This window comes from Peromyscus californicus, unplaced genomic scaffold (genome assembly GCF_007827085.1).
Source record: "Peromyscus californicus insignis strain IS unplaced genomic scaffold, ASM782708v3 Scaffold_23__1_contigs__length_62951481, whole genome shotgun sequence".
In the NCBI taxonomy this organism is placed as follows: domain Eukaryota; kingdom Metazoa; phylum Chordata; class Mammalia; order Rodentia; family Cricetidae; genus Peromyscus; species Peromyscus californicus.
Window position 1 is genome coordinate 31741394 of NW_026294534.1, and position 26052 is coordinate 31767445.

The following is a 26052-nucleotide window of genomic DNA, read 5'->3' on the forward strand; positions in this document are numbered from 1 at the left end:
GTAGACCAGAAAACCACATTTTGGTTGCCCCTGAGTCCTTAGTTTTTAGCAAAAATCACAACCGACTAATTGAAACTATTGGACTTTATTGTCTATCCTAGATCTGAAACATTTTAAGGTTTCCTGACACCATTCTACATGAAGAGCAGAGCAAACACAACTCGGTTATAAAGTTGACACTGACAATGTGCACACCCAAAAAAGTATAACGTGCACAAAAATAAAGTACACTTGTCAGTTACAGTTATCCCAACAAACTCATCCCCCCACCCCAAAAAAGGGACAAAACTGAGTCTTGAGAATTTTGAAAATCCTTTCAAAATTTCAGATACTCGACAGTTTTATTGAACTGAGTAGTATTAGGTATACTAGCATTTCTGAAACATAAGAACGCTAACTATAACTCATTAGCCTGTCGTTGCCCAAAGTTCAGAAACCATCATCATGTAGTCGAAAAAAAAACCTATTTTAAATTCAGAACGGCGGTCTTGACGTCTTGAAGCACACGTCTGCACCTTCCTCATTTTGTTTCGTTGACGCGGTGCACGTGCAGCTCCATCCAGAAGTTCATTCCAGGGGTGTCAGAGGACGAGGGGGCGCGGTTAGGAGGGAGCCGAGCCGGGGCGTCTCTGGGAGGGGCGCCGGCTCGCCCCGCAGCCTCCGCTCCGGGAGTTCCGCCGAGGAGCGGTTCCCCGCTGCTGTCGGGTTCCCGGAGCGGGTGCGGCCGGCTGCGGGGGGACCGTTATCTCCGACGACGGCGTGGTTAAAGCTGGGGTAGCACGGCGGGGAACAGCCCGGCCTTTCTGCGGCTCCGTAGCTCTCCCCCGCCGTGCGCGGATCTCCCCAAGGCTGCCCGCCCCCGGGGAAAGCCGCCCGGACGACGGCGGCGGCGGCGGCGGCTGCGGTCGCCGGGCCGCACCACGGGCTGGGCACCGCACCGACTTCTCGCGAGGTTTCAGCACCGCCCCTCCCGCTCCCGCTCCCGCTCCCGCTCCCCCTCCCCTCAGCTCCGGCCGCAGCTCCCCGCTATGGCTGCGCTCCGGAGGCTCCTGTGGCCGCCTCCTCGGCTGCCGCCGACTCTCGCCCCCCAGCAGCCCTTCCTGTCGCCGTGGGGGCGGCCTGCGGGGACGGCTCCGGGCCTGTCGGGCCGGCCTTTCTCCTGCCGGGAGGACGACGCCGACGAGGGGGCCGTGGCTGAGGCGGCGTGGCGGCGGCGGCGGCGGCGGCGCTGGGGGGAGCTGAGCATCGCGGCGGCGGCGGGCGGGGGGCTGGTCGGCCTCGTGTGCTACCAGCTGTATGGGGACCCCCCCAGAGCAGACCCCTCGGAGTTAGCGGCCCCAGAACCTGAGGATCCGCCCCGGGCCAGGGGGCTGCTGCCCATCCCGGTGGCTGCTGCGAAGGAGACCGTAAGTGACAGCGCGTGCGCGTGCCTAGCAGGTGACGCCGCCCGAGGGCGGGTTGGGCTGCCAGGTGTCCCACCTGCGCAGGGAGGGCTTGTGGGGTGGGGTGTCACCGTGGCATTTGACCTTGGAGGTGGTGGGGGCCCTGTGAACTCTGTGACAGCGAGCGGGCAACCTCCGGTAAGGCGACACACATCAACGCCCGCCCCGGGGTCCTTGTTCCCATGGATGCTGGGAAGATGGGGATGATGCTGTCCCTGATGCATCAGGACCAGAAAGGTTGCTGCAGCGACCGTGGAGCAACCAAATGCAAACCAGAACACCCCCGACCGCACACAAGTGCCCCAAATAAAGGACTCGGCCGGCATAAACACGAAGAAGCGATGGAGGGCCGCATGAGCAAGAGAACAAGACGGCTGGGCCCGGCAAGAGAAAACGATAGGAGAACCAAGTGCAGGATGAGTTTTGAAGGTGTCTTCAGATCAAAATCTGCCGCCTTAGTGTATGGAAACCCCCAAGGAATATGGTGCCAAACTGGAAAAGAAAGAGAAAAATTATTTAAAAGTAGTACATTTCTCTCTTCCATTGAAACCAGAATCCCTGAAGTAGTAGATAAAACAAACCAGAAGATAGGATAGGAAAGATGGTATACTATGAATGAAGCCAACTCCTGCAGAAGCATCACATGAAGATGTTGCGCTGTAATGTAGTTTGTGGGATACAGTAAGGCAAGAGTAAGGGGTGTGGTGTTTTTGTCACAGCTCTGTATTTAATTGTCATGCAAATGGCTTAGAAAGTTGGTCTAGAGAATATTTCCACTCCAAGACTAGAAGAATGGAAGACTAGATTAGGTGAAAATAATTTAAGAGAATGGCAGCTGTGCTCTTTTTAACCTTATTAAATTTTTATATTGTTTATGCTGTGTGTAAGTAAGTATACAGTGGTGAATAGATACAAGTACACAGCTTTTTCTGTATGTTTTGGGTAAAGGTTGGCTGTGCATTTAGGTTAGGGAATCTACACTCTGTACCTTCATTTAGTGCTATGTCATAAGTACAAAAAAATAAAGTATTGGCAAACTCATCAATCCCCACATAACACATGTTCTGTTTTGTGGCTTAGGATAATAGCATGACATTTGTGTCTTGATTGACCATGTAAGAACATTAATTAACTGTAGTTGATCTGGAAACATTAACAAGTCAGGGAACATACAAATAGTGTTTTCTTTCCTTTTTAAAAATTGACTTTATTTTAGATTTGAGAAACTTAATCACAGAGTTACATGACATCTGACTTGGACACTTACTAGTTGTGCCATTATAGATTAAATATGTATGTCTCAATGCCTGTTCCCAACAGGCTCAAAGGGTGCTATGGGAATTATAGAAGTTAATATATTTGGAACAGAATGGAACACCTGGTGTGTAGTAAGCAGTCAGTGAATTTATTTTGCCTTTATTCATATTTCGTAGTTTTTGTTTGTTTTTAAGTTACTAATGATCAAGTGCAGGGCATCATGCATGCTACACAAGTGCTCTACCACTGAATAATCTCCTCAGCTCTTTTATTTTCTATATTTATTTACTTACATTATTATTGCTTCATCTGTACACAATTTTCTGTGTGTTGTTTTACAAGTAAAATGATACTAAAGTCCTGTATCTTATCCTTCCCAGAGTCTCTGAATCAGTATTATAGCTGTCATACCTTTTGCATGTGATAATTTTTCCTTCTGTAAAACATTTTACAATCTTTTTATTATCTAAATATTGGAATTTTCACCATAATGAGCTTTGGCCTGAACATTTTTTTCATTGCTTGTGCTAGGTATTTAAAGGCTTTTCATTATGGAAATTCATGTTTAAAAGTTTCTTGTAATGTTTCTTATACTATTTCTGTTCTTTTTCTCTTCTGGAACTGCTGTGGGTCTAAATTTAAGCCTGCCATCCTAATTTAATTCTAATGCTAATTTAAATTTAAAAAAGAAAAAGCATCCACAGAGAATTATAACCAGACTTCAGCAGGACTCCAAAGATACATTCACTTTTAGAATTCTAGGTTTGGCATACAACCTGAAGGAGGAAATATTTATTCTTCTAAATCCATCTAGATTTGGGGTTTTGTATTAGTTACATCTTAATTGCTGTGATGGGCTACTGACAGAAGCAACTGAAGGAAACAGTCTTATCTTGGCTCACAGTGTCAGGGAGCAGTCCTTCATGGTGGAGGAGTCTTGGCAACACAAGTGTGAGGCAGCTGGTCACATTGCAGCCACAGCCAGGAAGTGGGGAGAGGTGAAGGCTCATGCTCAGCTCACTGTTTGATTTTTATTCAGTCCAGTGCCAGAATAGTGTCATCCACAGTTGGGGTGGGTATTTTTTTCCAGTACCAATTATCCAGTCTAGAAACTCCCTAATATATATGCTTAGAGTTTGTCTCCTAGGTGTCAAGTTGACAACCAATATTAACCACCTTATGGCTGGGCTGTCTTAAGACAAATGTAGCTACCCTCGTAGAGACTGACTATATAATTTATCTTTAATAATTTTAAAGAAATGTCTACCTAAAGGTTACAGAGAACAATTGGAGTCATTAAAACAATTATATTAACCCTACACTTTGTTGCATTTATGTATTTATGTGTCATATGCTATTTTGATTTTATATATATATACACACATATATATATATATATATTATTACAGTTTGATTGTGAAATATCCTCAGTACCCTCATTTGTTTGGATGATTGGTCCCCAGCTGGAAGCATTATTTATTTGGGAAGGTTATAGAATCTATGGAAGGTAGAGCCTTGCTGGAGGAAGTGTGTCTGTTGGAAGGCTTTGAGTTTTATAACCTGGCCCTACTTCCTGTTCTCCCTCTACTTTCTGTGAGGAAATGAAGTGTGATTCCCCTTCTTCTTGCCAGACTAGCCTGGTGCTTCTGCTACATGCCTTCCCTACAGTGATGGACTGTAACCTCTCTGGAACCTAAAGCCCAGTTAACCCCCTTTCTCCTCTAAGTTGCTGTTTTCAGAGTATCCTATCGTAGCAACAGAAAAGTAACACATACACATGCTTTGTAGAAAGATTAAGTTGAGCTAATTTACCAACTTTTCCTTTTTTTCTTTTACTTTTAATTTATTAAGCTAAGGCAAACATTTCAAGAAGAAACAATGTCCAGTGTCTAACTTGAGTTGAGTTACAGCATGCTAAATCACTTCTTTGGAAAATTCAGATCACTTTTCCCTCTTTACCTAACAACCAGCACCAGCACTGGAAAGCACCATGTGTTTTCAGGCTGATGTGTAAATCAGGTCTTGCCAGTAGATGAGAGACAGCTAGTATTTGACCTGTTGTCATTCTTATAGACCCTCACCTCCAAATGTAGTGCTCTTCAAAGGAATAGTTTAAAAATAAAATGGAGTAATTGGTGATGAATATGAAATGGTAGACTAGGTTATAACCCTGGATAGTCTTACAAAAAAGTATCTCAATGTTTTGAATCTGTGTTCACATTATTTTCTAAGGTGTTTCCTGTCATAGGATCTCATCTTCAGAGCTGTATTTTTATTTTGGAGCTTTTCTTTTCATTGAGGCATAATTTATGAGAGGTAACATTGTTTTGGTAAGACTTAGAACTATGTGTCTTAGGGTTTCTATTGCTGTGAAGAGACACCATGACCACAGTAACTGTTATAAAGAAAAACATTTAATGGGGGTGGCTCGCTACAGTTCAGAGGTTCAGTCCATTATTATTATAGTGGGACATGGTGGTGTGCAGGCAGACATGGTGCTGGAGAAGTAGCTGAGAGTCCTACATTGTGCAGGCAGGAGGAAGTGGACTGTCTCACTAGGTGTAGCTTGAGCTTATATGAGACCTCAAAACCTGCCTCCACAGTGACACAGTTCCTCTAACAACATATCTCCAATAAGGCCATACCACCTAAGAGTGCCACTGTCTTTGGGGACCATTTTCTTTCAAACCACCAGACTATATCTGGACATTTTACTCTAATTTTCGATGAAGAGCCATTTTAGTGTTCAGGGTCACTTCTAACTTTTGTGAGCCTTTATTTTGGGGAGCTGTTTTGCATATGAATATTAATGAAAATTAAAACCCACTGCATATCACACCATGAAAGTTGACAGTGGCTGTTGTTCATAGTATGCTGTGTTATTTTGCTGATGCTAGAAATTGAATCCAGGCCCCTGAGCAGACAAATCACATGTCATACAATGTATCTGTGAGGGCTAATGACTAGAAACTTAAGTTACAATATTATGATCAGGTGTGAACAGAATAATTACAGGTTCTTGCAACAGCAGGTACAAAATGTGTGCATTTATTTCATCACTCTAAGCATATGATAAAGTAATTTTCTTTGTATACTTCCTTAGTTTTTCAGCATTAGTGTTTAATCAAATGCTTTTATGTTTTTCTTACTTTGAGATGTTGCACATGTAAAATTATGTATTGAGACCGCTGACCACCTGGCTCATAATAGCTATCAATTCAGTAATTCTGTCAGCAAGTGGCTCCTTTCATCCCTAATTAGTTACTTCTGCATCACTTTGATCATATAATCTGACATAAAATAAACTTAAGTTAGCAAAGATTTATTATGGCTGAAACTTTTGAAAGTTTTCAACATCTCATGGCAGAGAAGGCATGCAGAGCAGCCCAGTACACCGTTTAAAAACATGTGAAAACAGTTGACATCATGGTGGACCACAAAACAGCCAGGTGGAAACCTTCATAGGCTCACCTCAGTGACACCCCCAAATACACACCAGACCTCACCTCATAACGGTTCTGAGGGTTCCTTAAAGAGCACCATTAACTGAGAAAGAAGCCTTCAAAAACAGAAGCATGTGGGGGTTACATTTCAGACTGAAACCATGACAGTCCCTCACTTTCTGTTTTTTTTTTCTCTTTTAAATACACAACGTGTTAATTGTCTTTGATATCCTAAAGGGTAGTGCACTTTATAGAGCGATCATTTATGGTAGTGGACATAAGTCTGTGTAAATAAGTGTTTTTGAATTTATTGTGATGATATTGGAGATTGAACCCAGGACCTTGAGCAGGCAAATTATATCCTCTATTAGTGATTTGTACCTCCAGCCCAAAGTGATTAATATTTTTTTAAACTATTGTACCAAGCATTTTTTTTATTTCATGGATATGGTACCAAAATTTCTGTTTCATGTTCTTTTTGGAAGTACAATAAATATATCAATCTGTCCATTGTTCATTTAAATACTTTATTCATAGAATATTTATTGGGGACAAATATAGTGGTATACATCTGTCACCTCAGCTCTTGTAAGGCAGAGGCAGGAAGATCATGAGTTTGAAGCCAGCCTGAGCAGCATAATGACTTTGAGCTCAGCTTGAGCTGCATAGCAAGACCCTTTCTCAAAAATAATTAAATAAAATTTTAAAATTTAAATGGTACTAGGAATTGAGTGGTAAATAAAATAAAATTCATATATGTTTTCAGTTTATAATTTAGTGAGACTACAGAATGACTATAATGTACCACAATAAAATGATGTGATGGGAAAAACAGAATGCACCATGGACTCACACAGGAAAGAAATATACTTTAGATTCCACACCTTAAAACTGTGTCTTCCTGGAATAATTAACATTAAAATGAGACTTGAAAAATGAGTAGGAATTATTAGAGTGGGAAATGAGGGCTGGTGGGTAATAGGAGTTACTTGCCTAGCACCTAGGAAGCCCTGAGTTCAAACCCCAGTCCACCATCAATAAAATAAAATTTTAAAAAATTATTAAAGAGTGGGATGAGGGTAATGATGAAGGAAAACTTTCCAGTTTGATACATAGGTCAGACTCTCATGAGAGCTGATGTGTGATAGACATAAAGTTGGGAATCATCAAGTATTAAAAATTGTAAGACTAGATGGTATGGTTTACAATATGTGAACAGCAAAGCAGCTTAAGGGGAAAGCCCTGTGAGCATCAGTGACTTAAAGAACTGACCAGCAGAGCAGTGCAGATATGAGAAGAAAGGTCCAGACCTGTGGAAAGGAAAGCAAGAGGGTCATGAAAGCCAGTGGAGGATGATACTTAAGGAAAGGGAGCAGTAACAGCGAAGGCTATCACAGAAAGCTACCAGTGGATGTAAAACAACCCTCACCTCAAAGGAAATAAGATATGTTTCAGGAGCCGAATGAGTAGATGTACTCTAGGGGAACAGATTTAAGCTTTCTCACATACCACATTCTAACATGGTAGTAGTTTCATTAATGAAACTTCATGAAATGTTTGTTGTTATAGAACAAAAGAAAGGTGCTTTTTAGATAGTTAGTAGAAACTAGGTAGGTAGAGTTTAGCAAAGTGTGAACTCTGTGCTATACGGTTTTATTTATTTATTTGTAGATGAAATCCTAAATGTTCTTATTAAATAAGAAACACAGAGCCAAATACAGAGTTAAAGCCTAAAGATCAGAGCAAGAGCCACGACTCCCTTTAGCTTACCACTCACTGTCATCTCTTCCCCCTAGAGACCTTCTTCCTGTGTCCTGTCTTTTTGTTGCCTTTCTCTTCTGCCTTCTCATTGGCTCTAAACCCAACCACGTGACTTCCTTGTCACTGCCTGTCTATACAGACCTCCAGGTCTCTGTGGTTGGTACTGGGATAAAAGGCGTGTGTCACCATGCTTGGCTGTGTCCTTGAACACACAGAGACTGTGTCTGCCATGTGATTGGATTAAGGGCATGTGCTACCACTGCCGGACTTCTGCTTAATGGCTATGACCTCTGATCTCCAGGCAACTTTATTTATTAACATACAAATAAAATCACATTTCTGCACAAATAAAATATCACAATATTTACCCCTTCTATTCTAATAAAATGAAAAAGGAAAAAAGTTATAACTAATATAAGAAAAACAATAAGTACATAACTAAAAAACTTTTTTTCATTTTACATACCAATCCCAGTTCCCCCTCCCACCTCTTCTCCTGTCCCCCACCCCCACACACCTCTCCCAATCCCACCCTCCATCTACTCCTCAGAGAGGGTAAAGCTTCCCTTGGGAAGTCAACAAAGTCTAGCATACTAAGTTGAGGCAGGACCAACTGAGCAAGTTATCCCACCCTAGGAAATGTGTTCCAAAAAGCCATTTCATGCACCAGGGATAAGTCCTGGTCTCACTGCCACACGACTGTCAACCTATATTCAGAGGGCCTAGTTCAGTCCACTATTGGGCATATACCCAAAAGATGCCAGATAAGGGATTTACTACTAGACAATTAGAGAAATTAATGCCTACAAGCTGATAATACCATAAAATGGTATCTCTTCACAACAATAGAAACTCTTAACTACAACATCTAGCATGCATAAGGGCTGACTGGGAAGAAAAGACCAGAAAGGGAAGGAGAAAGGGGACAGAAGGCAAGGGAGAGAGACAGACAAGTTGGGTGCCAGCTAGATTGATTCCATGTTGTCCAAACTTCTGAGAAACTGGAACATGTGCCACCCAATATTCTGGCCAGACTCTGCTCAACTCTTAATACAGGCACATGGTCTCTCTTTGTTTTATGGTACAAGTTATCTATCAGATGGAAATTTTGTCAATTTATTACTTAAATAGGTTTGCCTACTTTTCAACTTGCTTCCTTTCTTCCAGTTCTAGGAGAGAATTTTCCCTATGAAGCTACTGAGAAAAGATCATAGTTCATATATTTGCATTTGCTGTCAATTCTGTCAATACCTCATGAGTTAGAGCTACTCTAGCTATAGGGTGATACAGGGTACTTAGAAAATACTGTACCTGTGTCCCAATATTAGGATGTCAGTGAGCTTTGAGGCTGTTACTAAATGAGCAATCTGTCTAACACTGGAGTTATTTCTGATGTGATGTGGGGTGGTGAAGAAGATCATAAATTGTGTATAAAAGTCCTCTTTAATGGTTGAGTAGGAATGCCTACAAGTTGCTACTGGTAAAGTGGTAATCAATATAGAACTTGTGCATACCCACCTTTGTTAGCATTAGTGGCTTAGAACTGCCAGATATAAATGCCAAGTGAGATTAGAGGCAGAGGTGAACAGGGTACTTCCATCATCATTTACCAAAAATTGGTTAGTAGATGACATGAGAACTTATTAATTTAATTAAATATGTTGAATTCTTGGGGATGTTGAGTTTCTAAAGGTAAATAAAAAATGTTGAAAATGTAAGCATTTTACTTTGGACCAATACAAAATCCTTTAATAAACTCCCCTTAAAGACTAACGCACATTCCAGGAAGACCTTTCCCTTGAGATGTGCTCTTCTGTAGCAGGCTTTTTTGGACCACAACTCCCAAATCATGACACAGAGACTTATTATTAGTTATGAATGCTTGGCCTTAGCTTAGGCTTGTTTCTAGCTAGCTTTTTTTCTTTAACTTAAATTAACCCATTTCTGTTCATCTAAGTGCTGCCCTGAGACTCATTTACCTTATCTATATACTGTCCATCCTGCTTTCTGCTTCCTCTATGTCTGACTGGCTAGCTCCAAGGTGGCTGGCTCACTTCCCTTTTCTCTCTGCCTGCCAGCTTTGCCTATTCCTCCTCTGCCTAGCTATTGGCCATTCAGCTTCTTATTAGACCAATCAGGTGCCTTAGGCAGGCAAGGTAAAACAGGAACACATGTTTACATAATTAAACAATTATTCTGCAACACAAACAAATATAACATACCTTTACTTATTAAGTTAAACAAATATTCTATTTCACAACACTCTTCTCCATAAAGTAACAGCTGATTAAGTTATCTGATGATAGGCTTTCATTTTGTTTCACATTAAGACATTCACATCATCTCTAAGACCCAAAGTCAAGTTAATACACAGTATAATAATCTTTTAATATCATTGTATTAGGGTGGATTAGTTTGCAATAACAATTACACCTTCAAATTTCAGTGGATTAACTCAATAGAAGCTTATTTATGTAACACTTCTTGATAGGTAGGCATATGGTTAACAAGGCTTCTCCATGTTTCTGTCTTCCATATGATTATTCAGGGACCCAGAGTGCAAGGTGAGCTTGTTTTCTTTAACAAGTAGCTTCCAGGATTAATCAGAATGCTGACATCGTCATAGTTACAAGGTTGAAAAACAGGAGAAACATAGATGAGGATGTTTTGTGGATCAGGCCGGTAATGACATATATCCTGTCCATACATAATTACACTTTCTAAATGTCGTAATATGGCTATATCTAAGTGCAAGGAATTGAGAAATGTACTCCAGCTACATGCTTAGGAAGAAGGGAAACAGGTTTGGTTGGAAATTAGAGGAATCTCCCTTAGTGAAGAACCACCTCAAGGTGGGACAGTTTTTCTTCCAGTGCACAATATGGTAATTACATTACCCTTTATAGTTCCAGTTTCCTCCAGGTCTGCTCATCCTGTGTGAATCCCCTTGGAAGCACAACATACTGCCCATCTAAAGCCATGAAGTTAGAATGAACATGCATTCTGTCTTAAACACTTAACGCAAATTTTCTTTTTTTCCAAATTGACACATTGCTGTGTTGGAAATACTCTTGTAAGAAAATATTATTTGTTGTATTAGCCATCAAGAACAACAATTTCCCCTAGTTGAACAAATCTTTGACATGTTTCTGTGTTCCTCCACCCCTTGTCTATACATTTTCAGTAAATGTTTTTTAACTAATTAATAGTCAGTATAGTTTCTCTACTACCTACTTCAAATATCATGTCTTAATATTTAAGCTCTCACTTTAAGAATGTTATATTTTACTTAAAAATTATTAAAGGATAAAAAACAGAGAAAATCCCAAATCTAAAAATTTAATAAACATAACTATATCACATATAACATTATATAGGTGTGTGTGTGTATGTGTGTGTACATATCCATATATGTTCATTCCCTGGTAATTTCAGTCTACAAAAATAGATCCCACTGGCTTGATGAAACTGTGGCATCTGCTTTCCAGTTTTAGCTTCACCATTTCCTCATAGTAGGAGAAATTTATTGACTTTAGTTTTTGTTGAATTAAACATCTTGATGGTCCTAGAGTCCTTTCCCAAGAGCATTGTATAATCCACTGACAGGTTGGGAGCCTGCTCTGGCAAAGCTATGTTGGTGCTAGAGACCAAGAACTTAAAAGAATTTTATCTATTTCTTTGAATGACAGGTTTTTCTCTACTTTGTGGGTAACTATCTCATACTGGAAAACATTTCCAACATTTTCTTAGATGGTTTAAAGCATCTGTAAATAGTCTGCAGGAGTGAAATCATAAAAGATAACTTAGAATTGTATGTTAACTGTGCCTTTAAAAATGCTTCTCAAATAAGATAGGATGTATAAGAACATTGAGTTCTCTGCCACTTTCTGTCTCTTTGACAATGATTAAACCATGTAACCTTTCAGTGAGATCATTTCGTCACTTCTGAAGTGTCATGGAATTAGGATTCATGAGGTCTGTTTCACCTATAAAGATCTTTAAAGCTAAGTAGCATTCTATTTGGTTAGTGGTTGTTTTAATTTTATTTCCATTCCATAATCCCCTGTAACTCTCACTTTAAAATCTATTTTAGCTGTATGTGGTTGTGTATGCCTATAATCTCAGCACCCGGGAGACCACAGGATTGCTAAGTCAAAAACCAGCCTGAATTACACAGAAAATTCTTATTATAAACTATCAATCAAGTTATTAATTCAATTTTTATAAATTACTGCTTTTATAAACTTTGTCACAGATAGTGTCTTTTTGGCTTTCATTGCTGTTAAATTTAAGTAGCCCTTAGGTAAACAAAACAAACCATCAGTAGGGTGGAAATAGACTGCCAAGACTAAATCATCCCTGTTTCTTAAAACTTATTCAAGCTCTAAATAGTTGCACATGCCTGTAATTCCAGCTACTTGGGAGGTTGAGGCAGGGATTGCAAATTTGAGACCAGTTTAGACAGTAAGATTCTGTCTCAAAAACAGGGCTGAGTATGTAGTTTAGTATATAGTAAGAACTAAATTAGAATTGTATTTTAATCATTACTTTAAAAATGTTTCCCTGTAGAAGTTCCCATTTACTGCAAAAGGAAGCTTTGTATGTATTTCTTGTTTTTCTTTTTTATAAATCTGATTTATTGGGAGGTTTTGTTTGTTCATTTGTTTGCCTGATTGCTTGTATTCTAGAAAGAGAGGGGGAAAGGGGGGGCATGGAATAAGATGGGTTGGGAAATGGAAAGGATCTGGGAGGAGTTGGGGGAGGGGAAAACACTATCAGACTATAATGTACAGAAAAAAAAAACTTTTTCAATAAAAACATAAGGAAAGAAATTAGATCATTGTAATAAAAAGGTTTTTCAAATGAGTTAGGGTATATAACTTAACTTTTAAGCTCTCATTTTAAGAACTAGCAAAATCTCAAATGTATGCATATTATAAATGAAACTGTATATCATATATACATATACAAGGCTATACATCCAATCTCTAGTGTTGTATAAAATCAAAACAATAAGCATTGTTTTGCAATGAGTTCTGCAATGAAAAAAATGATTATTTTGAGTTTTTATATCTTTTAATTTTTCATACATTTTTCTTATATACTTTTATGTAATTTTTCCAAATATAAGAGTTAAAAAGTTGTGTATTTACAATTGGCTTCATGATATATTTAATACAACTGATAGACTTACATTCACTAATTAGTACTACCCAGTACTGTAGATATAAATTCAGAATTAAAAAAAAATATTTTGACATTTTATACTTTCATTCAGAAATATATACTCCCTAAGTGTGCTGTATTTTTTAAGAGCAATATTGAAAAACAGAATTTCCCTTCTCCTTTCAAAAACAAAGAAACAGACTATTTTAAAAACAGTTTAATTCACAGCAAATGGAGCAGAAAGTATAGCATTACCATATACTTCCATGTGCAATCTCCCCTACTACCAGTACGTGGCTTCATGATATATTTAATACAACTGATAGACTTACATTCACTAATTAGTACTACCCAGTACTGTAGATATAAATATGCATACCCATTAAAGTTCCACTATTGGTGAAATTATTAAGGCCACTCCACGTAGTTAAAAGGAGATTTATTTAATGGTGTAACTTACAAATTAAGGGATAGGTAGGTCGCGGGGTCTGGGGAAGGTGTATCGCAGTCCAGCGGTGTTCTCTGGAGCTCTGCTTGGCCCACCTCCACCGTCCAGGGTCCCGGACCAGAGAGAGTGATGGCCCATCCAGATCTGGGGTCTCCAGGTGCCTCTCTTGGCCCCGCCTTGTAGGCGTGACAGTTGCCGAAGTCTCAATGGGAGTTGGAACTTCCAGATCAAAGCTGGAATGGCTACCCACTACATTCCACTCTTGGTGTTACACATTTGTGGTTTTTAACAAATGTCTAATGGTATGTGTCAATTATTGTAGTTTTATACAAAATTATCACTGTGAGGGGTTAGCTATTAAGAAGAGATTAAAATTTGAAAGAATACTCTAGAAATAAGCACACTTGGAAGGAAAACCTCCCTAGGTTAGAATTTGAGTCTTCTCAGTAGTTGCAGAATCTCCAGATGCTGGGCCAAGGCTAACAAAGAGACTGGCTTGCTTGGACTGGCAGCATGAAATCCTACCAGTAGGGTGCCATTTGGTCAAGGCCATCACTTGGGAGACCTCCTCCCAAACCCTGGGGATGTAGGCCTTTCAAAGGAGGTGGTTGGCTAGTTAACCTTGACATAAGTCAAAGAAGCAGACAGTTGCACTGATGGAGACCAGGTGGCCAAGGATTCTGGATGTGATCTTAAAAACTGCCTTGTTTGTTTTCAGGTGTTGTAAAACATTCCCAGGGTGAAATGCCCACTTGGTAAGAATGCCTTGCTGGAACATCTTTACAACTTGTATGAGACTGTAGAGAAAGGAGCAGATGTGCTGCTCTATGATTGACAGGATGTACTGAATGCTGGTGTCCTCCACAAGTCCGTCTTGAAGCTCTAACCTGTGTAGCTGTGGCAGGGATTGGGCTGCTAAGGAATAATTGAGGTTAAATGGTAGCATCATCAGCTCTTCAGGGAGGACACCACAAGAAAGAGCTTATCCACAAACTACTAAGAGGACCTTACAGTAAAACAGCGTGCCAGCACCTTGTTGTCAGATTTCCACCTGTGAACCGTTGTTATTTAAGCTGACTAGTGGGTGATATTTTGGCAGCCCAAGTTGAGTAATATAGTTGGTAAATTCAGGGTGATTTATTTGGGGGAAAATTGTGTAAACACTGATGATATATTTATGTTCCTTACCTTTAATTGCCACCTAGAAAAACTGTCTTAGAGCCTGTATTAGTTTTGTGTACCTGTCACCAACATATATATATATATATATATATAAAAAACTGACTTAAAAGATTCCTTTTTGCTCTAGGTTTCACAGACATTAGTTTATAGCCCTTGTCTCCTTTATTTAGGAAACCATAAGCAAAACACCATGGCTGCAGGAGCATGAAACATGTGGAAGAAGTGGCTGTTCATGTCAGGGTAGAAAGGAAGCAGTGAGATGAGAGGAAAGGTCTGGGACAAAACACAGCCAGAATAACACCCCCCAAGTGACTGACTTTCTTCATCTAAGCCCCACCTCCTACAGTTCACAGCACCTGCTAAATAGTGCTGCCAGCTGGAGACCACACTTTCAGCACATAAGCCTAATGGAGACCTTCATTTTCAAACCATAGCAGAGGCATGGTATAGCCAGGCCTTTCTAGCCGTGGTTGCATGTACAGCTAAAGATTTTGTCTCAGAAAGCTGGTTGTGACTGTCAAGAAGTAAAGAGTGTCACCACATTATATACCCTAGACTTTTGGAACTGAATGAGACCGAGAGAAAAGTGATAGAACGGAAAGCAGATGGGAAGCTCAAGGAAATGCAGGCAGTTGAAACAATTTTATCACCATGGGCAAATGTAGTGAGCATCCAACCTACAGCACACATAGAGACTTGGCTTAAACCTGCGGCACAAAGCTGAGCATCTAGACTTTCAAGAGTTAGCCAATAAAGAGGGGATTCTCTTGACTATCAGAGAAAGAAGTATTCTCAATAATCTTTGCTTTGTCTTTGTAATTTTAGGCTTAGTATTTATCTATTTTGAAGCTAAAGTTCAGAGAGGTAGTATTTTTCCCAAGGTTACCTAAATAGAAAGTGGTGAAGCTGACATTTGAACATAAGCCTGAAGGATTGCAAAAGCAGTGTACTTTTATTCCAATCTACCAAGTTGTGTAACAGGAAAGAATACTGGATTGGGTGTCAAAACATCTGACTACTAGTTCTAGATTCACTTGCTGTCTATGTGACCCTGGTGACAACCTCTATCGACTGTTAACTCTTTTGATCAAAATTAGACTAATACATTTTCTATTTCCATGTTAAAGATAATATGCTGGTGTAATTATAATCTTAAAATATATTTTTATAAAAGAGAACACACTACTCTTAAGTAACAGTTGAGTATTTAGTCCAAAAAAAAAAGGGACATTTATACCACCACCTCTGAGACTAGGGAATCATTGCAGAAGAGGAACAGAAAGACTATAAGAGCCAGAAGATAGGAAGAAAGACTATGAATATTGACTTTTGGGAATGGCAGAGCCAGTGTAGTCATAACCTCCCAGCAGCTGTGGATGTCTCCAATGAATCTTTCACAATACTGACTCCACCAGCAAGCGGTCAGTCGTGTATTGCAAAGGGCCCATGGGGCACACCCCTTCCCAGATGAAGTGGATGTTAGTTACTGATGGATTCCAAGGTCTTTAGTTGTGTATTCACTGAGGTGTACACTGGGCTCCAAGCCCATGACCACACAATTGATTCCGGTTAAACTCAGTGGCTCTCAGAAACAAAGGAGGAGGTATTTGAAAAGGAATTTTGAGAGGAGAGGGGCTTAGTAGGAGGTTGAAGAGGGAGAGGGTTAAAATAATCAGAATGCACTTGATGTCTGACATTATCAAAGAGCAAATTCAAAAGTTACACATTTTTAAAAAATAATAGACCATTTTAAAATTTTTTATCTATATAAATATACATTTCTATAAACAAAATTTAAGACCAACTTTTCTATAACTATTTTTGCCAACTATGTGTTTTGTGAATTTTATATTACCCCTAAATCTACTGTATCCATTTCATTGTCCATATTCTTTTTTCAAGTGGTTTTTCCAAGATATACTTCATATACAACTAGTAATAGGCTTCTTTCTGTATTCCACCTTCACTTAATATTGTCCAGTGTTATTTGTACAATTTACTTTCTGTTTCCCTGATAATTAGTGAGGTAAAGACTTTTTTTTATTTTTATTTTAAGACAAGGTTTCTCTATGTAGCCTTGGTTGGCCTGAAACTCATATATGGAACAGGCTGTCCTTGAACTCACAGAGATCCATCTGCCTCTGCCTCCTGAGTCCTGGGATTAAAGGCATGGGCACCATGCTTACTTGAAGTAGAGAACTTTTAAAAGTATCTTTTCTAGAAATTATCTTTTCTTGTATTCTGAGTTTGATTTTACCATTTTCATGCAGGTAATTTTTATTATGAATTACATATCCCTGAACTTTAAGTGCAAATATCTACTGTATAAATATTTCACTAAACTGATAGAATGTCCACATTTTTTCCCCAAGTAACATGGGCGATTTATTTTAATTTTCAGGAATTTTAGCTTCTTATTGAAAATCATTGTGAGATATATACATATATATTTATATGTAAGTACATATATATTTTTATTGATTTTTTTCAAAACAGGGTTTCTCTGTGTAACAGCCCTAGCTATCCTGGAACTCGTTTTATAGACCAGGCTGGCCTCAAACTCACAGAGATCTACCTGCTTCTGCCTCCCAAGTGCTGGGATTAAAGGTGTGCATCACTGCTGCCCAGTCACTGTGATATTTTTAAAATCTTCATGTCATACAGAAATCAACTTTCTACTTTACTTAATTCTTAATACTTCTTTCTTTATTAATTGATTTTCCCCAGCTTGATAACTTTCACATTTTTATGTTGTTGATAATTTTGTGAAGAGTAATAAATGATTAGTTTATATGGTCTATTTATTAGAAACCATATTAATAATCACCGTATATGTTTTGTTATTCAGATCTTCTCATATGGTTTATTTCTATTTTAAGAGATTGAAGTCTCTAGCTGGACAAAGGTGGCACACACTTTTAATCCTAGCACTCAGGAGGCAGAGCCAGGCAGATCTCTGTGAGTTCAAGGCCAGCCTGGTGTACAGAGTGAGATCCAGGACAGGCACCAAAACAACACAGAGAAACCCTGTCTTGAAAAAAACAAGGATAGAGAGAGAGAGAGAGAGAGAGAGAGAGAGAGAGAGAGAGAGAGAGAGAGAGAAGGGGGGATTGAGATTGAAGTCTCAGCTCTGATTTTGAATTCATTTAATTCATATTACATTTCTCTAACAGTTGCTCATTGATCTATAGCTGTTTATTTCATGATTAGTTATGAGTTTTTCATTGTCCCATTTAATACTTATAACTTTTAATTCTATGTATGTTCAGATATTATCAGTAATGTTTAACTATGACAGTTCTAAGGGACATTTATTTGAATTTTTGAAAAGTATAACTTGAGAGTTTCTCTTTCTGTATTTGTGTATGTTGGGGATCTTGTACATAACAAGCCTTCACTGTTCTAATGAGCAGTCCCACTAAACCCGTGAGGTATTCTTTTTTTAATGAGGCATCTTAACAATATTGTATTTATTGTGATTGGGAACATGTTTACATTTACTTTTGATGTTTTATGAATGTATGTTCCTTCTGTGTCTTTTGTCATTAGATTGAATCTATTTATTGTGATTAGGAACATGTCTGCATTTGTTTTTGCTCTCTTATGAATATATGTTCCCTTGTTCATATCCCCTGGCATAGATTGGATCCATTTTCTTGGTTTTGTCCTTTTAGTGGTTTGAAAGTTGGATGTTCTGTTTTTAGTTTTAAATTTATTGGCTACACACAAAATTGAATAGTTTATAATTAGGTATCTTAGCTCACACCTTTAATCCCAGCACTTGGGAGGCAGAGGCAGGAGGATCTTCATAAATTTGAAGCCAAACTTGTTTATATAGCAAGTCCCATATCATCAAGGGCTACATGATGAAACCCTATGTCAAATAGTTTGTAATATGTAGATCTGAAAATTAAGGATAAATCATTAAAAGGAAATGTCCCGTCCCAGGGAAGACACATGATTATGTTTTACACTGTTACCTTCTGCATCTATGTTTTTCTTAAGTCAACTAAAGTTTTTTAGCTTTGCACCTTTCCTGGATCTGTAGACCAGGCTGGCCTCGAACTCACAGAGATCCGCCTGCCTCTGCCTCCCGAGTGCTGGGATTAATGGCGTGCGCTACCACCACCCGGCCAACTGAAGTATTTTTAAGAGATATGTATTTGTTAATTTTCTCATTGCTATGACCAAATATCTGACAAGAAACAGCTAAAGGGAGATGAGGATTTATACAGTCCATCATCCTGGTGGGGAGGGCATGGCAACTAAGAGGTCCATGGTGGCAGGAATGGGTGCAGTTGGTTCCATCCTTTAGCACTCAGGAAGCAGAAAAACAGGAAGCCTGAAAGGGCAGTAACCTTAAGGCTTGCCTCTTCTGTCCTAAGGGATCCACTTCCACCTGGCCCATTTTCCAAAGGTTCTACAGCCTCAGATTAGTGACATGATCCTGGCTTCACAATGACACTTTATCCAGCTAGACCCCATGCAGTAACAGTTCCACAAATTTCCCAAACTGTCACCAATTGAAGAACAAGGATTCAAATACTGGAACCTCTTGGGTGGGGGGGGGACGTTTAACATCTAAACTATAACAAAATAGCAGATTGTTGGCCTTGGTTTGTTTGATATTCTTTTCTCACAGTGCTGAGGATCAGACCCAGGGCCTCACACATGCTCACTGTGCACTCTACCACAGAAGTGCACCCTAGCCTTGATGCTAACTTTTGCAAATATATTTTAATTGTTAAAAGAATCATCATTTAATACTTACAGTAAGTTTTACAACTACATCCATGCATTGACTCATTCAGCAGAAATTCTTGTAGGCACTGGGAAATCCAAGAAACTAAATAACTAACCATTTCTGCCTGTGTGCTAAATGAGATCATTGTGGGGAATATTATAGATAAAGAGAAAAAGAAAAATTAAGGACTGACTCTAGGGCATGGTATAAATGAAAAGTACCCAAAAGGAGGGACTAAGAGAGATGGCTCAGTGGTTAAGAGCATTTTCTGTTATTACAGAGTACCAGGGTTTGCTTCCCAGTACCCACAAGTTAGCTCACAATTGTCTATTCTGTAACTCCAGTTCTAGGGGATCTTACACCCTCTTCTGGCCTCCTTGGTGTCACTGCCCTAGAGGTGGCAGAACTTTGGAGAATGGAGCCAATAAATGAGGTGGACTGAAGTCTCATGCAATAGCCAACTTTATTCAAAGCATCAGACAGTTTATACTCTGACGGTTAAGAGAAGTCACATGAGTAAAGTGTACAGTCACAAGGACAAGCTGCACATGCCAGGCGATCATATGCCTCCATAGAAGCATATAAACAAATAACAATAGTCAGCTGTAATGAATAATCTGAGGTAAACTCACTCCTATCTACTACACCCGGGAGGGTCACAAAAGCCCATTCCAAGAATAACTTCCCCCCGAAGTAGTCCTCCGACTTCCACAGGTGTGGCAGGCACTCACTTATACTACACATACAATCAATCAGTCAATCAATAAATAAGTAAATTTGTAATTCAAATACATTAACTGTACAATTTTTTTTTTTAAAAAAAGAACAGTTCCATGTTTTTGAAGAAACTGAAGTCACAAGACTTTTGTCTTGGTTTCATGCAGTTTTCTCACAAATCTGGCACCTGGGCATTAGGCACAAATATGATAGCAAAAACATATGCAGGCAAACACTCATACATATAAAAAATCAATTTTTAATTAAAAAAGTACTCAAAAGGAACTGCCAGAAAGACAGAAGACTAGCAGAAGAATGAGGTTTGGGAAATAGACAAAAATGAAATTTTTCAAGGGGGTTACCAACTGTGTCAAATGGTGTAAGATGAAAATTGAGAACTGACCTTTGGATTAAGCAACAAGGAAGTCATTGACAACCTTGACAAACAGTCTTAGTGGAGGAAGAGAGCAGAGCCTGCTTAAGTTCAAAGGAGAATGAGAAGAAATCTGAGACAGGAAACATAGACTGCTTTCCCCAATAGCTGCTGGAAAAGGTAGGAAAGAAGTAGAAGGGAGAAGAAGGCTAGCTAAATGGAGAAGTAAGGCAGGCTTTCTAGGGCCGGAGTAGTAGTGCAACAGGCTTCTCAAAGAGAAGTATTCAGTAGAGGAAGAAAATCATGAAATTGTAGGGCAAGGGAGGTATTAGAGGAATAATGTATTCAATAGACAAGAAGAGATAAGCTCTAAGCAGTACTTTGTGGTGTTGCTCTGCCTTCCTAAGAATGTCCTCATTTATAGCTTACCAGCTATTAAGGAATGTACTTGACAAATCTGTAAACACTAAGCTACCGCAGCAATACAGATAGAAACATAAAAATTGGGGCCAATGAGATGGCTTGTCAGTTAGGAGTACTGGCTGCTCACTTATCAAACCAGGGTTGATTCTTAGCACGCTTGTGGAGGCTCATAGCCATCTGTAACTTCAGTTCCAGAGTATCTGATGCCCTCTTCTGGCCTTCCTGGACATCAGACATGCAAGTGGTGCATAGACATACATGTAGACAAAACACCCATGCACATAAAACAAAACAACCTCTCATAAATGACCAGTTCTTTATTAACACCTTTATTCTTATCTGACCTCAGCCAGGAATATACTACTGGCTTGTCTTCAGCTGTGTTCTTCCATATAGATATATTTGTTAAGCATCAAAACATTTTACCTTGAGTGCTTTGGGATTTTCCCCACACCGGGAATTTGATGATTAACCTTTGGACCACCCAGCAAGCTAAGAAAGTGTTAACTCTTTTATCTTCTTAGACTCTTAAATAAGCCTCAAGCCATATGAGAAAGTTAAACATAATTCTACCATGAACAGCTCTTCTAGCTACTTGAATAGAATCATAAGTATGTCCCATAAGATTCTTGACCAACAGATTCTTAAATGTAAATGCAAAAAGTTATTTGGTCTTTAATGTTTTATAAAAATGTTGGCACAGTTGCCAGCATCAGAAAGGACCTATACCAGATGGTCCATTTCCTATGTATAATTGAATACATTATTTTTAATTTTCAAATTTAGTATTATTTGATTTAATTAAATAAATGTATTTTAAAGGAAACTGGTAATGATGTCTATTCTAAATAATCTGATTAATACAAATGATATTTATTTTTCTTGCTCTTCTTCATTCTCATTTCTCTGTTTCTTGATTGTTAAAAAGTAATGCAATGTACACTGTTCAGGTAATTGTTTCAAATTACCTTTTTATGGTATTATCAGCTTGTAGGCATTAATTTCTCTAATTGTCTAGTAGTAAATCCCTTATCTGGCATTTAATCTTGCCTCCCTGGGAAAAGCAGACCTTACCACAGAGTAAATTTTCACATTGCTGACCCGAAGTAACTCGAGACTGTGTCTTGGCAGTGAACCTTTGCTTTCTGTTATTCATAGGAAGGATAATGATGTACTCTGTTGCCTGAAGGCCCTAGTTAAACTCCAGTAATAAGTAACGTCTAAATGTTGTTTGCAAAGGTTTGCACTTGGAAATTCCAGGGTGATAATTGCATTGACACATTATTTTTGTTTCTTTTGGAAAGCACGGTAATTAAAAATACAGCTTTTAAAAATTTCTGCAGTAAGCTCATCTTAGTTCTGTCAGCTTGACTTTAGAGGATCTGCACAGTAATCTAAAAATGGTCACTAATTTTATTACTAAATTATGTGTGTGTGCACAGGAGCAAGTGCACTCACGTGAGTATGCATGCATGAGTAAGCATATGCACTTGCCTGTGTGTACCTGTGTCCAGGAGAAGCCATCAGCTGTGTGTCCTAATAACTCTGCTTTATTCCTTTGGCAAAATGTCACTCATTGAACCTGAAGCTAGTTGGGTGGCTGTTAATCCTCAGTGATTGCTCCCACCCCCAGTTCTGGAGCTTTGGGAGCCCATGTACCCATATCCAGCTTTTATGTAGGTGCAGGGGATTTGAAATCAGGTCCTCATTACTGTAAAATAATTATTCTTATCTGCTGAGCCATCTCCTCAGCCCCAAATTCTTCATTTTTTTGCACTTCGAACCTGAAGTGAAGCTCACAGACTCTTACTAGTGAAGAAATGATAGTTTTTTCTAGAGATGAGATTCCCCAAACATTTGTTGCTAATGTGAAAAAGAATGTCAAATTGTTCTAATTTTCTAGAAAGTGTAAGATATAATTTCTTAGAAAAATATAAAGTTTAAAATTTCTGTTAACTACAGAAGTCTATGATTTTATCTTCTGCTCTGTGGCCTTGTGAGTACAGATAATTCATGTGCTAATTGTGAGGCCTATGCTTGGGTAGTTTTAAACAGGTATTTTATAATATCTAATGTGAAAATTTTCCAGTTGATTAACGAAATTGCTACATGTAAAAATCCTTTGGGTCTAGCAAGCCAAATTGGTAGAACACTTGCCTATCATAGATGAGGCTCTTGGTTCAAATCCAAGCACCACATGAAATCAGATGTGGTGGTGCATGTCTGTAATCCCAGAACTTGGGAAGTGGAAACAGGGGTGTCAGAAGGTCATTATCATCCTTAACTGTACAAGAAGCCTGAACTTCCTCAGACCATATTTCAAAACTGCCAAGATTTTTAAAGTACTTTGGCAATGCCTTCCCATAAGTGTATGGTGTCAGTATTTTCCTGTTTTGTTAAAAAAAAATAGTGCTATAAGATTTTTCCAATGTCTGATTAGAATATTTCCATGTAAAGCCACAAAATTCTAGTTGTATTACATTTAATTTGTAATATTTGTCAAAATTATTCATGTGTTATTTCATTATTTTGAAATTTGATGATAGTTTATTTTCAGAATGAAATTTGCTAACAATGATGAAAGAAGTTTAGCTTTTAGAATTTTAAAGTTAGAATTATAGTTACTTTGGTTGATATTTTAACTATAGTAACTTGTCACCAGATTTAGTTTAGGAATACCTCCATTTCTAATTAGAGAGTAAAATGTAAAGATCATGATCTGCTCACCTATAGTTAGTTGAAATTACTTTTTATAAATTATAGGTCAGTAATGGTAATTACTCTTCACCTTCCTCTAGATACATACATCGGTTTCTGGAAAAAGAACAAAAAGTATATGTTCATCTCTTATGAGTGAAAAACAAAACATGAGGATCTTAACATGCGGGGTTATCATAGGGCAGTGTTTATGGGGGAAAAAGAGTTACAGAAGCATTTTGACAAATTTGGAAATACAAAGCTCAAAAATAGGCAAGTACAAACATTACATTTCAAATTGAAGATGGCTGCATTGAAGACTTTCAGAGAGACAATGCTTGTATGGTGATAAATGTGCATGTAGACTGTCAGCCAGAATTAATCACTGCACCTTTGTGTACCTGCAAACTGATAAAGACAATTTAGATGTTACCTCTCATAGACATTTTAATACCTCAGTTTTGGATTATGTGTTAGTAGTCTCAATCACTCTTACATGCATAATTTTAGTATTTTTCTCTCTCATCCTTTATATTACACTAGTGTTTACCTCTCTACTTGGTGGTGTGAACCTGGGAGAGCAGGACCTAAAAAAAAAACGAGATAGACTAAAGTCTCATGCCATAGCCAACTTTATTCAGAGTATCGGGCAATTTATACTCTGAGGGTTAAGGAAAGTCACCTGAGTAAAATGTACAATCACAAGCACAAGCTGAATGTGGTAAAAACCATGTTTTTCTTTGGAGGCATATGAACAAATAACAATAGCCAGATGTAATGAATAGTAAACTGAAGTAAACTCACTTCAATCCATTACACCTGGGACAGGCACAGAAGCACATTCCAAGAACAATTCCATGTTTTGAAGAAACTGAGGTCACAAGATTCTTGTCTTGTTTTCTTGGAGTTTTCTCATAAGCACGCAGAATTCTCCTCATATGACTTCATTCTTGGACTGTGTTCCAACACATGAGCACTTGATGTTCCAAAAGGTAGTGTGACACAGAGTGTAAACTGTTAGCCATGGTCTCTTCTCTTCCTCTGTAGTAGTTAGGGAATAGTTCATTTTTCATTTGCCAGCATCTCAAAAACTTGTGTGGCCAAGTGACTAAACTCTCTTCAGCTCAGTGGTGAGGCAGATTATACCTCTCCTAGTCTGACCATAAGTACTTCCCACATGAACTTTTTGCCATTCTTTCACCCTCTCTTTGGTGTCTTGTGGCAGTCACCATTACACTCGGTCTATGAATTGCTGCATGAAGCAGAGTTCCTTGAGCCTACGTCCAACCCTAGTCCAAGAATATTCTTCCTGGATCCATAGATAATAGAGAAATTAACTCTCTTCCATTGTATTTGAGCTGATTATTACATTTGAAAAATTGAGACTAATTGACAAAATAGACAAGTGAAAAGGGCCCTTATCATTGGGAAAGGAGATGACTTTTTTTTAATGAAGATAATTAACTTTGTCAGATTGAGTAGTCTACTATATTCTCCTAGTATGAAAGTTCACCTAACTGTCCACCTGTAGTTCTAACTTCACCACAAACACTAAGACCAGTAGAAATACATAAGGAGTGAGTTAATTGCTCATAAGGCCATTTAAACATTGTTGATGGGACTGATCCCTGTGACTTGGTTCAAATTTTATATCTAAAGAAAGTTCCTAAATTCCTACCTTGTACCCCAATGACCTTATGTTAATTTTTCAAGGACTAAATTTCTTCTTCCTGACCCAGACTGCTCTCCTGGCTTGATTTACTCATCTCTAAAGGGTGGACTGCAGCAGTTTGCATGCTACTTAACCTCTGAGTGCCACCTGTACCCTAGCTGAGATCCAGAGCTTGATCTTATACTTCCTGGGGACTATGCCAGTTAAGCCATATGCTCCATCTTCTTCAGCTGTCCTGTTCTGGTTTTCCATCCTCTATACAGATTCTAAGTCCCTTTGTGAAGCTGCTTCTGTATCCTTTCCAAGTTATATCCATATTTGTCTTTTTGTCCAACTAGCTGTTTCCCTATGTCTGAACACCCAATATTCATTCAAATTTAAAAAATCTAAATTCTTCTTCAGAATTTCCTGATATATAAACTGGTAAAGTTATACATAATCCATTTGTTCTTGTTACTTTTGATTTTTTAATTTATTTTTTAAAAGTTATTTCATTTTACATACCAATCCGAGTTTCCCTCTCCCTCCCCTTGTCCCACCACCCTACCTCCCCCGATCCCACCCCTGATCCACTCCTTAGAGAGGGTAAGGCCTCCCTTGGGGAGTTAATAAAGTCTGACATAGTAAGTTGAGGCAGGATCAAGCCCATCCTCCCTGTGTCAAGGCTGAGCAAGGTATTCCACCATAGGGAATGTGTTCCAAAAAGCCATTTCATGCACCTGGGATA

General features: G+C 38.8%; 1 protein-coding gene across 4 annotated transcripts in view; it reads left to right on the top strand.

The window, feature by feature from the left end:
• Positions 1–952: 952 nt before the first annotated feature.
• The window catches only part of Micu3 (mitochondrial calcium uptake family member 3), an 88277-nt gene continuing 63177 nt past the window's right edge, over positions 953–26052 (top strand). For 2 of the 4 annotated variants that reach the window (XM_052752064.1, XM_052752070.1), the window contains exon 1: positions 954–1406. In XM_052752064.1, the coding sequence (XP_052608024.1) occupies positions 1029–1406 (378 nt within the window). In that variant the 5' untranslated portion in view covers positions 954–1028. Of the gene's footprint in view, positions 1407–26052 lie in introns of all 4 variants that reach the window. The other 2 variants (XM_052752068.1, XM_052752069.1) reach the window with 2 other exon arrangements.